This window comes from Strongylocentrotus purpuratus, unplaced genomic scaffold (assembly GCF_000002235.5).
Source record: "Strongylocentrotus purpuratus isolate Spur 01 unplaced genomic scaffold, Spur_5.0 spur5_scaffold_3, whole genome shotgun sequence".
In the NCBI taxonomy this organism is placed as follows: Eukaryota; Metazoa; Echinodermata; class Echinoidea; order Camarodonta; family Strongylocentrotidae; genus Strongylocentrotus; species Strongylocentrotus purpuratus.
Genome location: NW_022145609.1, coordinates 34,818,643 through 34,834,883, shown reverse-complemented (window position 1 = coordinate 34,834,883; position 16,241 = coordinate 34,818,643). Strand labels below are relative to the sequence as shown.

The following is a 16,241-nucleotide window of genomic DNA, read 5'->3' as shown; positions in this document are numbered from 1 at the left end:
TGATTAGATTTTGGGGTCACGAGGTCGAAGGTCACAGGGCTCATTATGTCTACAAAAATAGCTCGTGATCGCGTTATCTCAAGAACCGGTCAATGGATTCCTGCCAAACTTGGGTCATGTATGTATCTAACAGAGCCAATGAACTGATTATATTTTGGGGTCACGAGGTCAAAGGTCACAGGGCTCATTATGTATGCACAAATAGCTTGTGATTGCATTATAATGAGAACCAATAGACAGATTACTATCAAACTCAAGACATGTATATATGTATCTTGCAGAGCCAATTAACTGATTAGATTTTAGGGTCATCAGGTCAAAGGTCATGGGGCTCATTATGTATGACTATAAATAGCTTGTGAATGCATTATTATTAAAACCGACAGATGGATTACAATCAAACTTGAATTTTAAAAATTGCTTCCGTTTTGGTTTGTAAAGTTGCTCTATGGCGGAGGCATCATTTTTGACTGCGCGCAGTCAAAATTCCATCTAGTTTGATAAATCTCTTGGAAACTAGTTATGTGTTGTACAAGACTCAGCAATGAGCAGCTAATAATGTTTTCATTAAAAGTGATACATCATTCTCTTTTTCTCAGTTGGTACATTATATGTGTATAGCGTGTTCTCATGATTGCTCCAAAACACGCCTTCATGATAAGTGATGATGATGGTGGTGGTGATAACGACAATGATGATGAAAATGATGATAATGACGATAATGATGGTGATGGTTATAATGACGACGATGATGATGATGATGATTTGTTGATTATAATGATGATGATAAGGATACAATGTTATATTTTTTGTGATGATTATTTTGTATTACAGGAGACATTCACACCAGTCAAGTACTTCTCAATCGATAGAGTGTTCAGGAATGAGAGTTTGGATGCCACTCATCTAGCCGAGTTTCACCAGGTGGAAGGTTTGGTGGCAGACTACAACCTTACACTGGGTGACTTGATTGGAATCATCTATGAATTCTTCAAGAAACTAGGTAAGATGTGAGATAAACCTGCATGTTTGGAAATGGTTTTCATGAACAGGTGGTTATTATATACATGAGCATAAGTCAAGACCACAGCTTGGACATCTCCAACAAATCTGTTGAGCTGAGAACTGCTGTATAAAAAGCAATGTATATGTCAGTGCTCGTACTAAAACAAGGCCAACAATGTATTTGAAGAAATTTGTACGATACTCGCTAGAAACCTGTCTGAGTAAACAGTTTTATCATTCTTGTTCAGAGCAGTTGTCCGGGCTGGAAGCTTTACCTTTTAAACAATTTTATTATAATTTTTGTCTTCTTTTTAAGGTTCCTTGATTTTTAGATATTCTGTATTTTTATTCCTGTACTGTCTGTTTTGATAATGAAAAGAAAAGAATACTTTCTACCTGTGTATCATTGACTGTACCATCAATGCTTTATAGAATAATTATTACCTAAATTACATGAACATATATCCATTATTTGTCTCAATGGGTTGTACCAATTACCTTTGTATGCCCATGTGAAGATGGTATCTATGAACTTGTTTATTATGACTGTTTTCTGTGTAGGCATGTATAAGTTACGTTTCAAGCCAGCCTTCAATCCCTACACCGAGCCAAGCATGGAGATTTTTGGCTATCATGAAGGACTGAAGAAGTGGGTGGAGCTAGGTAACTCAGGAGTCTTCAGACCAGAGATGCTGCTTCCTATGGGTCTACCAGAAGATGTGGTGGTCATTGCCTGGGGGCTGTCATTAGAAAGGTATGCTTTCCTATTACCCTTATGCTTTGGAGAGGTGTCGTGGTCGAGTGGTCGTTGGACTGTCGATCACAAGGTCCGCGGTTTGAGTCCCGCCGCGGCACTAATGTCCTTTGGCAAGACATTGATCCACATTTGCCACACTCAACCCAGATGGTGTAAATGGGTACCTACTACCTGGCAGGAATTAATTCCTTGAAATGCTAGAGCGCTGTAATGGCAGCACAGCTATTAAAAGCCGGGGTAATAATCTCCAAGTTTGGAAGCGCTTAGAGACTTAATTGTAATTCGCGCTTTATAAAAGCTGAGTATTATTATTTTTATCCCACTCCTGCCATTGTTTTTTGTATGGCAAGAGTGTCCATGACTGCGCATACGCGTAATTGCAAGATTCTGATAAAACAAAACATGCCACCAACACAACATACTTGTTTATATTGTAGTTATATGCATTCATTAAAAAACAAGTAAAAGTAGTGAGAAATTTCTAATTGTAATACTTTTAATTCACCAGCCTTGAAATGCCATCTTCCACATACAAAAATCCTGAACTGCATGTAAAGTGAATGAATGTTTAGCTATGGGAACCTTTTTGTTTGTAATGCCAAAATAACATATAACCAAATAATCTTCAATATCCCTAATTCCTCTCCTGCCACCAGTTCATTCTGTGTGTTGATTTGAATAGTAGTTTCTGAATGAAATGGTGTATCATGTGCTATAGACAGACTACTATTATTCATTATTACCATTATGATGTGTTTCTTGTCTCGCATTTTCAGACCAACCATGATCAAGTATGGAATGGACAACATCCGTGACCTCTTTGGACCAAGGGTCAACCTTCAGATGGTGTATGATAATCCTATATGTAGACTAGATAAGTAAACAAATTTCATGTGTAGTATATGATAATCCTATGGGGAAAAAACACAATACCCTCTTCCATTGTATTTGTGTTGAATTTAAAACGAAATGATGCCCTTTTCTATACATGTAGTATGTAAGGTCTCTGTTAAAGTGACCATGCAATATTTTGGATTTTATCAATCAACTATTTATATTGAACTATTATAGTTTTGGGCTGTTCAAAGCTATAATGAAATATGCAGATATTGTTGACCCCTGATCGTGCTCCTTGTATATCAACGGCCTATATTATTGATCATTTTAACCGTACTTGATTTATTATTACAGGTAATAACATCTAAATGATATAACCAATCCAAGTCTAAGATATGAACAGCATATATGCAAACAGCACATATGAAGCGACATGTTATTCCTAAAAAAAAAATTGTTTACAAACTGCATTCCACACTGCAACAAAGAAAGATCCAACTATGAAGTGACTTTCATTCTTATTTACATTTATCTTCATAGATTTATGGTATTCTGAGTTAAGTCATAAGGCAGGCCTTCTCAACTGGCGGCGCGCGCGGTCAGTCGGAGTGGCGCGCGGCTGTTCCAAAAAATGAATACAAAATAAATAAAAGTTAAAAATCAAAAATTAAAGAAAGAAAAAATTTAAAAATTTTTGACATTTTTTTGTGTTTATTGCACCAAAATAACTACATATAAATTACCGGTAACTTGTACTAATTATTTCACATCAATATGAAATTATGATTGATGTTTTTATGGAACAAAAAGGTATTAAAAATGCCACTTCTAAGGGCTTCGCCCCCTGGACCCCACCCAGTATCGGATCGGTCGCTACGCTCCCACACAACACAGTCACCAAACATACAGGTTGGCACTTCAACCTCAATAAATATTTGTTTTGGCACTTCTAATAAACCAGTTGAGAAGGCCTGTCATAAGGGAACCAAACGCAAAATATAGTTTTGGGCAAATAGGTGAAGATTTTTTCTTGTTTTCTGATATAAATCTCATAGCCACTACTGTATTCTTTTTTCCTGCATACACTTCAGTTTCATTAGAATGAAAACATTCCTACAACAGGTGGGACTAGTCTGTGATTGTTTGCCTCAACTTGGACTGAAAGTTAAGCAATTATGTAACCTTTCACAGAGCCAGCACATATATATTTTAATTTGGAAATTCATTACTCATTACTTTTCACCCATTCTTTGTATGCTTCCTCTTTTATTTCTCTCGTCAAATTATAAATCATAAATCACTTTTGTTAAAACATGGCAAGTATGAAATGTGCAGGACCATGCAGTTATGTATTCTACAGGATATGACAACAATGACAGCTTTTGCAATAATTTATGTTTCTATTTATTTGTACTGTAAACATCAAGAGATGGAATTAGATGTGTGTAGTATGATAGAGACAAACCTAGAAAGATATTTTTAGAGGCAGAAGAGGAGGAGAGAGAGATAGAGAGAGACAGGGTTATAAACACACATCACAATTCCAGAAAAAACACAGATGATCATTCTAAATCCCACAAAAGATATTTTGTCATTGTTTAGTCCTGTGGTACAGCAAGGTCTAAAAGCAAAATGAGTAATTACAAATATAATACTAAATATTGGAAGAGGACACATTTTCAAAACATTATTTTAGTTCATTCAACATTACTATTACATTCACAATTTGAAATAACACAATTGTTACTGCTTTACTGATAAATGAACAAATGAAAAAAGACATATCTCAAGTAATCAAGACAGAGACTACGTCAGAAAGGCATTCATTCTAACGATATTAGTTGACGTCCTTCTGTCCTTTTGCAGATGATGTCCAAATTCTGTTCCTAAGTTGACAAGACTGCACACTTCATAAACATTTGAATTAAGGCTGTGCACAACAGTGTAATGAGGTACCCAAGTACACTCCCAGGCTTACAAGCGAATACTCAAATATTCGGACGCCATGTTTTTTAATAATTTTGTTGATTTTTTTTTTTTTTGGTAGATTTTAAAAAAAAAATTTGTGGCCGAATATTTGGGTATGAGAAATTGTACCAGAGTAGTTGTCAACCGTGCAGGTACTTGAGCATTCGACTACACGTCGCAGCCCTACTTTGAATAACGCTGAAAAGTGATTAACCATCTCATGTGGATGGTTCAATCAGACATCAAAAGTCTCACAGGTACACAAGTTTTTTGGAGGCAAATAGAATGTTGTTTTAACACTCACTGACAATGATTGTTGAAGTTCTTGCTCAATAGTTCATACCTCTGTTTTCGTGACTGTGAACATCTGCATTGAAATACCAAGTATGAGACATGCTTATCAATTATGAGGCAATAACTAATAGCATGGGAACCCACACAGGGTGAGCCAAGCATGATATGGGGTTTGTGTGGTACATTAATCTTCACAAGATATCTACATGTATATTGCACATAGAAAAATACAAGACGTGAATACAACATGTACATGTATGCTAAACCTTACATAAATTCTGCACCAATTAAAAAAATACTGGTATTAACATTCACTAAACAATAAGATAAGCTATGTTGATCAAGGTATGACTTTAATTTCTTCTACTGAATTAGGATGATAACTGATTAAAGAATAAAAACATGAAATCAAATATGCTAATTAAAACCCTTTTCATTTTCCACAAATTATGATATATCTAAATATTTGTTTAGTTTATACCTCCTTGACCTCTAAACAATGAGTGATTTGTTGTGTAAGAATTGTTAATTGCAGCATATAACTGAAATTCTTTGATGATGTCCTTTTTTTTGCCATGCAAAATGGGTGGAGGCAATTTATTCATGATTAACTTTTGCATGATTGATGCATCATGAAATTCCCTTTTCCAGTAAAATGATCAAAGTGCAAGATATCTAATCTCTCTCTTCAGTTGGAGAGAACAAATTAAAAAGTATAGCGAACTCATAGTTTATGAATTAATAAAGCCACTCATAAATTATATTGAACTGATCCTGTTTGCCAAATTTAATGACATAAAGGAAGGTATGGAACAAAGATTGATCATAAATATAACTTTAATATGAATCTTTTTGGAATGTTTTATACAGACAAAATACAGACCTGAACCCATGAAACCCAGCTTGTTAAAGTCCCTCTGCTCTACTTGTAGCTACTTGCGCCCTCTATACAGCCAACAATGCTTAAGCGGTACATGTTGCCCCTTTTCTTACGTTTGTAATTGAGAACTGATTTGATGAGATAACCACCTGTCAGTGACCTCGCAGGGAGGTCTAATCCCTCCATGCCAAGCTAGTGCAGATGGGCTTTAACACAAAGTGCAAATAGGGAATGGAGTCTACTTCCCGCTATCATTATTGGAAACAAAAAGAATTAGCTCAGTTTGTGTATAAATTGTGAGTAATTAATTTAATTAAATTGAAACATAAAATCTTGCTATTATTAACTCATAACATGAGCATAGGTAGGCCGTTTTTACAAACAATTTTACTGGTGGGGCTAAATCTTTTTATAGTCAGGAATTATTATATCCAGTGTAGTGGGTTAAGTAAACTACAACAAATGTTGAGGAGCTTTTATGCTCCTCCATCTCCCCTTTGCAGACCCCTCCTTTAGAACAACGGGTACCTCTGTACCAAAACACAGGACATAAATCTCTACCCTGGATACCATGATGGTGTACTCAAATCAAAATACATGTCAATCTGGGCTATATCTGGCTTGCTGCTGAACACTGAATCCAAGAATGACGTTCCATCTCTGAAAATGCATGTTATATTGAAATGGAACTGTTTCCAATGGGTAAAAGATCATTCACATGCTGTAATCAAAGAAGCTACAATTCCCATGTAAGGGAATATCAAAATATGTCATAAATAATTGTTGATATGCTTCTTTTTGTTGATCTGAGGTGATTGCACAGTCAGTGAAAGGTGGTGTGCCCAGATGTGGCTGGCCTTACATGTCCTGCTGTTAGAGAAGCTGTTTTGATGTGCTCTGCTGTTAAGCTGTGGATGGATGGTTTTGTTGTGACAGGGGCAATTGTAGGATCGACAATGTGTCCGACATGGAAGAAATACATCTGAAATGAAAATATGTTTAAGAGAGCGAAATCAGTCCCCTGGCATGTATACGTGTATTTATAAGAAAGGAAAAGGAGAGAGAGAGAGGGGGAGAGGAAGAGAGACGAGGGAGAAAGAGAGAGGGGGGGGGGGGATTAAGAGAGAATAAGATGCGAGAAAACATTTTAAAAATGCATTCAATAATTGCTCCATATTGGTTTCATGTCATCTCACTACCGGTAGTTGTACATAGGAATCAAGTAAATGTTTATGCAACCAGTGCATACACACACAAATCAAACCCTAGTGACTGCATTGTAAAAAATTGATAACTTTACCCAATCATGGTACAACGAATTGGTGTTCAATTTCACAGTACAGAATATAGATGATTCACATGGAAAGGGTTTACACCTAGTCAATCCCAAGTCTAGGGTATTTGTCCTTTTGGATGGACGAACATAACTGGATACTGAAAATGTATTTGTATTTGGAACTCCATCTCATCCACACTCTGATATGGTTATCATTTACCCTACAATGTATATGTGAACAAAACACCTTGGAATTGCAGATTAACATATCCACTAAACCTAGGATGATCTATGCTCATGGTAGATCATAACACAAGGTATTAAAACAAACCTTAAAACCTATAGCAAGCCCAGCATGAAAGGCAAAGACAAGAAACAGAGCAACAGCAGCAAACTTCTTCTCATCGTTCTTGACAGATGGCCAAAGGGCCAGGAGAAGGACTGCACTAGACAGGACCAGACCAATCAGGACCAAGACCCAACGCAGCCAGTTTACATCGATCATCCACAGCATCTATAGAGAGACCAACAAAAATAATAAATAGACTTATGTTTGTCTTGTATGAATGTGCTTTATGTATTTTAGATTGGGCATATTAAAAAAAAACACACATTTTTGTGTATATAATACTAAACACCAATAGGGATAAGGTAGATAATCACAAGAATGCAACTAATTGTATGCATGCAAAAGCATTTAAACAAACGTTGGGTTGATCATTGATAAATGAAAGATACGACAAAGGCAGAAAGTATATCATGTTATTTTCATTCCCAGTTGTCACTGCAGGTATTGATAAATTATAGTCCTGAATTGATTGACAGTCTATATTTCAGACCAAAGCCTTATTCAAGTAGTCACATTTGTGTACAGACACACCTACACCAATGACTGAGGGTCAAACCACAGTTCTAACTAATCACCACAAAATGACTAAATAAAGTTTATGCCTCGAAAAACAATAACTATACTATTAATCGTTCACCAACAACACTTACCGAGATAGGAATATAAATGGTGAGGGAGTAACCGTAGAGACAGACTAGTTCTAAGAAGGTATATCCCCCTAAGTTTCCTCTGTGATGTAAGAATCCATACAGACATGATGGAATGATCCAAGCATAGGCAAAGATGACTACTGCTGCTATTGTAACTGTTAAGAAAGGAATGATAAGTTATGATAAATACAGATGTTGCAAGAATGTAAACTTATGGAAGCATTTATCACAACAACATTGTGAAGTAAAAAAAAAGATAATGAGTGGTAATGAGAGAGTGATTACGGTTTGATTTTGCCATTTGGTGATATCATATAGATTTTCAATGTGTAACAAAGTTCATAAACCTCACATTATCTACATTTTATTATATCATAGCAATGCTGATTGTTATCAACAGACCATATTTACATATCATGAACATCAATATCTATTGTTATATCCCGCATACTAAGAATCTTGCAATCTGATTGGTCTAAACAAGGTCACATGATAAAATATAGGTAAGTACTATCTACCTGAGATAGTACTTTTGTAAAGTAATTTTTTGCTGCTACCCCACTTGCCCACCCTTGCCCATTGAATACACATAGCAAAGTAGGTTACGCGAAATGTCAAAGTCAATGTCAAATGAGCATGCATCGACTGTATTACATGTATGCATGTTGCGCTTTGTAAAATCTAGCTAAAGCTAAACTGTCTGCAGAATCAGTTCTTATTATTATGTAAAGTTCACTTTAAATAGCCCTTATTGCCGATGTGAGATATAAAACAAATATTAACCTCCTTTACTCGGGCAATGGATACAAATTATCATCGCCTCGGTGATCTCGGGGCTACCATTATCCCTCGCCTTGCGGCTCGGGATGATAGTTTGCACCATTACCCTCATAGTCGATTAATATTTGCTTACTATCATGAAAATCATCTTCGGTAACACCCTTTTTCTTCTCCATTCTTATTTGACTTCCCTCTCCATTTTCTCTTCCTCTTTCTCCTTCCTTTCCTCCTCTCCTCATCATCTTCTTCTTTTTTCTTAATTTTTTTCTTCCTCTTGTGTCTATACCTAGTACATGTATTTACTATTCTTCATAGACAACCTAAATCATCTAATCAGTAACTTTCATCTGTCTAATGCACATTACCATTTGAGAAGTGTGCATGCCATACGTAGGAGGATGAATGCATGTTAGCGATGTAATCAGCCATATCCCCACTGATAGCTATGGTGAAGACAAGAGTAATGCATACCCATAGGGGACCTGGAGTAATGATGGTAACAAATAAATATATTAATCAATATTTCAGATCAAGAATCTAAATAAATAGGAGAAAAAAGTAACAAAATGAGACTGAATAGAAATTGGGACCTTTCTATCACAAGAGAAGAGACTGATGTAAAATGCAAACAAAGATCAATTAAACTTGATTAACAAAAAGAAAGATTATATTAAAAAACTCTCCAAAAAATTCACATTTCATGACTTAACTTACAACAAAAAAACCCATTTATTCCTAACTTCTTGATAAAAAGAGAAGAAAAAAAGATTGAAATATGAAATTAAAATACACTGTACATCAGTCAAGGACATGACCCATTTCTTCATTGCCTTCCCCACTATATAAAGATTTTGTCAAATGAGTCTTTCAACTTATTCTTGCCAAGATGTATCATTTGATATCTGAAAAGAGACATTACAATAAGATTGTAACATAATTTTTAAAAGGATTTAATCTAAAAGCTGCATACATGCTCAGTTCATTCAATACAGCATTTGTAACATTCATTCAGTAACTCGTTTCAACAACTTGGGTAGCTAAGCAAAATGTAGTGGCACACAGATGCATTCAGAATGCAACATACATAGTTTATTGAAAATTATAATTTTATCTCATGAAGATTAGAACCATACCATTATGATATAGAGCTAGTAAATCCATATACAAGTTTCCTTAGGTTTAATATTTACCTGTACTTAATTCAGACATGTCAAATTGGTACTTTTTATTCACCAACATTACTATAACTCCTTCTGCATTCTGGATGCATCTATTTGTGCCACTACATTTCACTCTCATTTATATGTTATACCACTTATCATTTGTTCAGTAACTTGACTAGTAACATATTATTTATTGATTTAAAGTAATTATCACATTGCCTAATCTTTGGAGTAAGTTTGTTGAGTGTTTGTTTACCATAGAGATCAGGGGACGGTCTGATGTGGGAATCCAGGAAGCTCTTAGTAGGATGTGGTATGAAGGAGCCCAGGAGACGACGACCCACCTGTGATGTATCCACATCAAAGAACTGCTGGTAATACTCAAATGTCCACAGTGAAGGCTGCTTCTTCTGACCAGACAACAGCTGTAGATAGAGAGCAACATTTATTGAAAGTAGACATTCATCAATTAAGATTGAGATTGATGGGATTGGGACTGAGACTGGGACTGGGATTGAGATTGATGGGATTGAGATTGATACTGGGATTGGGATTGGGATTGATTGGATTGGGACTGAGACTGGGATTGGGATTGGGATTGGGATTGAGATTGAGATTGAGATTGATGGGATTGGGTCTGGGACTGGGATTGAGATTGGGATTGGGATTGAGATTGAGATTGAGATTGAGATTGAGATTGAGATTGATTGGATTGGGACTGAGACTGGGACTTGGATTGGGATTGGGATTGGGATTGAGATTGAGATTGAGACTGGGATTGAGATTGAGATTGATGGGATTGGGACTGAGACTGGGACTTGGATTGGGATTGGGATTGGGATTGAGATTGAGACTGGGATTGAGATTGAGATTGATGGGATTGGGACTGAGACTGGGATTGGGATTGGGATTGGGATTGAGATTGAGATTGAGACTGAGATTGAGATTGATGGGATTGGGACTGAGACTGGGATTGGGATTGGGATTGGGACTGGGATTGAGACTGAGATTGAGATTGATGGGATTGGGACTGAGACTGGGATTGGGATTGGGATTGGGATTGGGATTGGGATTGGGATTGGGATTGAGACTGAGATTGAGATTGAGATTGATGGGATTGGGACTGAGACTGGGATTGGGATTGGGATTGGGATTGAGATTGAGATTGAGATTGATGGGATTGGGACTGGGATTGGGATTGGGATTGAGATTGAGATTGAGATTGAGATTGAGATTGAGACTGAGATTGAGATTGAGACTGAGATTGAGATTGAGATTGAGATTGAGAATAAGAATAAGAATCGGAATAATACCTCTGTATCACCCTCATCATCCATGTCATCATCATGGAAAGTATGTACTTGAGCAGGCTTGGTTGGAGTGTCATTCAGATCCTGAAGAAGAGAAGCATCTCCAAAATCTTGAAGAACAATAACAGAGATTCAGATTATCCTCATCACTATCAAGTATCAATCATTTTATGGATTTAAGGAAATGTATCATAAACAGTTAAATTTTGTGTTTTTCTCATACATAGGAGTTGTGGATCATTTTCTTTATGCAAGGCATTTAGTTGACACAATTCAATTTCAATCCACAACTATTTTAATTCAATGTTATTATCATAACTAGAGAGTGATTAGGTACATGCAGCTATGGTTAAATTACATTTGAAAAGCTTGAGGGTAGAAAAAACCTTTCACAATGTTGATGTAATACCATTATCAATGATAACATGATATACACTGAACATGTATATCAATGTTATACTAGTATGTTTTTGGATCTAGTCTCTACTAAATCTATACACTATCACATAACCTGTTTGGTTGTTCAATGCTCTAAAATTTAAGTCTTTTACGATACCTTTATTGTCTCAGGACTAAAGTAAAGAAAATGGCAAATTTGGAAACAACATACTTGATTTTAAATTTCATCAACCTTTTCAAATGTTTGAAATGAATAGTTTCTCATACAATACTCATCCACATAAACTGCTTCCACATAAAAAAAAAAGTCAAACTAGACCTGCAATCGTGGCACAACGATATGCGTGAAAGGAAATGGACATGATGAAAGCACCTAACTAGGAATAACAAGCACTACGTGCAAAACGAATGCGATTTCCTGACGAATATAAGAAGAAGAATATTAATGGGGCAGAATGTGAACGAAAACAAGGCAATGACGAAGGTCGTCATTGCAATTACATTTGTAGGTACCGGTACATACATAGTTTATTTTTCAAGATACATTTCATTCATCTATTTACCTTGGAAATTTAAATCTGTCTGATCATCATCCTGTATAGTTGGAAACAATGAGAACATTGAAAGGAATAATTGTTATTACAGTCTGGACTGGTTGCCATTCATGCAAAATAGGACATTTGATTTCTCTGCTTTTATTAAAAGTAATTTTTTTAAATAATGGATTTGGTCATTAAGGGGGGACCAAAAATGGGTGTTTTTTTAACATGAAACTATCGTTATTACTTATTACGCTATTTGTTGACCTAGGGTAATGATTTTGGTATTATTTTAGATGAGTTTATCATGCTCTTTCGAAAGTTACTTTTTTTAAGGAGATTCAATGAATTCTACTTCTTTGTTCACGTACCTGCACAGGCAGGATACACAGGCAGGATACACAGCCAGGATACACAGCCAGGATAGTAATGCAGCTACATGTATGTGTGAGTAGGGACTAGTAGGGACTCACACACAGCTGCATTACTATCCTGGCTGTGTATCAAAAACTATTCTATTGATTCTCAACATTTCAAACACCACTGTACAAAACCCAACTGAGTTCACTCAAAATCTGTACTTTAGTGACAATTGATTACTAGGTCGTCTGATCGTGCACCCGATGTTGTGTGATAAAATCCTTCCCATAGAGATTGCACGCATCCCTATGCAGTCTATGTGCATTGCGCGACCATGCAAAATTGGTCAATGATTTTATGAACAAAATGAAATTCAAACCTTTATTGCTTGTGATCCTGAAGGTGAAACTCAATAAATGAGGTGTCATATGAAAGAGCAGGTTTTTCTCCCAAAGGGGGTGCCCCCGGAATTCTAAAAATATCTTGGTCAAAACAGCGATTGAAATGTTGTTTGCATCCTAGCTCCAAAATTTACCACTTTCCTGAAGCTCGCCCCCCAGGCTTATGTTGGGCTAGACGTAAGGAAAATATCTATGCACTTATTTTTTTGCTAGCCCAAAGAGATCACACGCAATAACAGTTTGAAAATACCCTTCCCCCCGTTAGTTGGATCAGCTAATAAGGAGGCGTGCGCTCCGCTCAGTCCAAACCATGGTGACAACGCGTAATATCTGCACATGCATATGGACCGCGTATGTGTATTAGGCGAAGAAACCCGGAAGTGAATGCACATTATAGACAATTTGCTCAAGTTGCTCATTCAGCTTAGCAACATGCGTACGATATGCATACGCATGCATATTGCGCGATGGAGCTGTTTAGTTAAATTTAGCAAAACAACATAGAGTAAAGGAGGGGTTTTTCGGCCACTGAAGACAAAATCCTATTTTTTGGACCCTTTTCTTCCTATTTATAATCATTTCTTGTTCAAATCATGAAGTAAATATTATTATTATTTAAACAAAAAAAGAATCCCAGAAAAAAATCACGAATTGCCATGACAATATTCGTTTCAATTTTCACTGTTTTGGAGCCGGTTATCGGCATAGCGAACCAGTTTTTGGACGCATGTACAAAGTCAATAGGAAGCGCTCGCGCGCGCCGTGCGTTTCCGCGCTGATCTATAGCACTAGCGGGCGGAGCAGGTATCCCACGCCGGAGCTCACCGGAGCTCGCCAGGCCAAAAACTAGTACTGCGGTGATCGGAAATTGGAATCTGAATTAGAGAGAGATATCGTGTGTGCGTGGCGGGGTCCGGCTGCATTGATTTAATACATGCAATGAGATACATTTGAGCTTGCGACCAACACAAAATCGGGCTCTAAATCTGAAAAATACTTGAAATAAAGCTCATTTTATGGTACCCATATTTCTTACATACACGCGTAAGAAACTCAATTTTTCAGATTTGGGTAGCAGGACCGCCGATTACATCGCTAAAATGTGATATTTTAGGATATATTTTCCATTGCAAATGTGGTTCTTCAGTGACTCTGGCATGGTATGGTATGTGTGGGATATGTGATATGTTATTATGCGATGTATTTTAAAGGGATTTTACCATGCATCCAATGGATCGGCCGAAAACTGGAGCTGTCCGATTACCGGCTCCTTTACTCTATGTATATATTTCTTTTTGAACAATTTTAGCCCCAAAACTTGTTTTGGGTTATTCTTGATAAATCAAATGGATCGTGACAAAGACTATGTTCTTGAGCTGCTAGTATCGCGATATATCGATATCATGTCTGTCATGGCTTTGTGAAACGCTTTATCCGCTTCATGACATCTCCGTAGGTCGGCGACAAAGACGACTGTCATGGAGTTGCTTTCGAGAAACGGCCCCCTAGACTCTAGTCTAGTATTTGCTTCATGATTATGATGTGAACAAGAAATGATGGCGCTAGTGTAGTTCCGTATCCATTTTTTTAGCAGATTCATATCCATTCTTAGCAAAGGAATTTTAGCCCAATTTTTTACTTATTTTAATCATAATCATATATTGCATTTTCCACCTGAATTTGGATCACATCCGACATCGTGAAGCCTCTGTTTGGGGCTTCGATGTCGTTGTCGTCGCTCAGTATTGTCTCCGCGCTATAGCTTTGCAACTCAAACTGAAGCTATCAGTCTAAAATTATGCAAGCTTCGCGTATAGTTTATGGTATTACGCACATGCACGATACCATAAAGCATACGCGAAGTTTGCATAATTTAAGATTGATAGCTTCAGTTTGAGTTGCAGAGCTATAAACCTAGCGCAGAGACGGTACTGAGCGACGACGTCGACATCGAAGCCCTAAACGGAGGCTTCCCGATGTCGGATGCGATCTAAATTCAGGTGGAAAATGCAATATAGAGTAAAGGAGCCGGTAATCGGACAGCTCCAGTTTTCGGCCGATCCATTGGATGCATGGTAAAATCCCTTTAAAATACATCGCATAATAGCACAACACATATCCCACACATACCATACCATGCCAGAGTCACTGAAAAACCACATTTGCAATGGAAAATATATCCTAAATTTTAGCAATGTAATCGGCGGTCCCGCTACCCAAATCTGAAAAATCGAGTTTCTTACGCGTGTATACATATAAGAAATATGGGTACCATAAAATCAGCTTTATTTCAAGTATTTTTCAGATTTAGAGCCCGATTTTGTGTTAGTCGCAAGCTCAAAAGTATCTCATCGCATGTATTAAATCAATGCAGCCGGACCCTGCCACGCACACACGATATGTCTGTCTAATTCAGATTCCAACTTCCGATCACCGCTGTGCCTGTCTTCGGCCAGGCGAGCACCAGGGAGCTCCGGCGTGGGATACCTGCTCCGCCCGCTTGTGCTGTACATCAGCGCTGAAACGCACGGCGCGCGCGAGCGCTTCCTATTGACTTTGTACATGCGGCCGTAAACTGAAACGCTCGGCCGATAACTGGCTCCAAAACAGTGAAAATTGAAATGAATATTGTCATGGCAATTCGTGTTTTTTTTCTGGGATTCTTTTTTGGTTTAAATAATAATAATATTTGCTTCATGATTTGAACAAGAAATGATAATAAATAGGAAGTAAAGAGTCTAAAAAATAGGATTTTGTCTTAAGTGGCCGAAAACCGGCTCCTTTACTCTATGATTATGATTAAAATTAGTAAAAAATTGGGCTAAAATTCCTTTGCTAAGAATCGATATGAAACTGCTAAAAAAAACGGATACGGAACTACACTAGCGCCGAAATGATAATAAATTAGAAGTAAAGAGTCCTAAAAATAGGATTTTGTCTTAAGTGGCCGAAAACCCCTTCCTTCTACTCGCTTGTTGCAATTTAACACCATCGAGATAATATACTACACAAAAGTGAACGCGTGGGACCTGTTTTAACATTACCTCATCGACATCAATTATCAATCCGGTAGTTTCTGCCATCTTTCCAGGTTAATCGATGTAAAATGTTTTTGCTTCAAAATACTAAGTATCCGTTGATTTGTAGATTACTATTCAGATTGATAGAAAAGAAAGACAGATCAGCAAATTCGGCCCAAACAATTTCGTGTTTGTTTGTGTTAGTGTGTGAGTTCCACGTCGAAGCCGCTGGTAGAAACAAGCGACCAATAAT

General features: G+C 37.0%; 2 protein-coding genes across 2 annotated transcripts in view; one reads left to right on the top strand and one right to left on the bottom strand.

The window, feature by feature from the left end:
* LOC581363 (phenylalanine--tRNA ligase alpha subunit) overlaps positions 1-3,990 on the top strand; it is a 25,683-nt gene extending 21,693 nt beyond the window's left edge. The window contains exons 10-12 of the mRNA XM_030996869.1: positions 835-1,003; positions 1,567-1,759; positions 2,539-3,990. Of these exons, the coding sequence (XP_030852729.1) occupies positions 835-1,003; positions 1,567-1,759; positions 2,539-2,644 (468 nt within the window). The 3' untranslated portion in view covers positions 2,645-3,990. The remainder of the gene's footprint in view (positions 1-834; positions 1,004-1,566; positions 1,760-2,538) is intronic.
* On the bottom strand, positions 3,988-16,241 carry LOC762357 (protein YIPF1). The gene is made up of 8 exons (XM_030996870.1): positions 16,013-16,241; positions 12,232-12,262; positions 11,273-11,379; positions 10,216-10,384; positions 9,162-9,278; positions 8,017-8,171; positions 7,349-7,531; positions 3,988-6,723 (listed from the first exon to the last, which is right to left on the bottom strand). The coding sequence occupies exons 1-8, from the start codon at positions 16,049-16,051 to the stop codon at positions 6,565-6,567; spliced, it is 960 nt and encodes a 319-aa protein (XP_030852730.1). The 5' UTR covers positions 16,052-16,241; the 3' UTR covers positions 3,988-6,564.

Bases quoted from the DNA above. Each gene is read 5' to 3' on its own strand.
- LOC762357 (XM_030996870.1), bottom strand. From the start codon at position 16,051: ATGGCAGAAACTACCGGATTGATAATTGATGTCGATGAG. The intron at 11,380-12,231 runs GTAAATAGATGA...TTGTTCTTCAAG, and splicing joins GACAGATTTAAATTTCCAAG to ATTTTGGAGATGCTTCTCTT. The intron at 8,172-9,161 runs GTAATGTGCATT...CTTTCTTAACAG, and splicing joins GCATGCACACTTCTCAAATG to TTACAATAGCAGCAGTAGTC.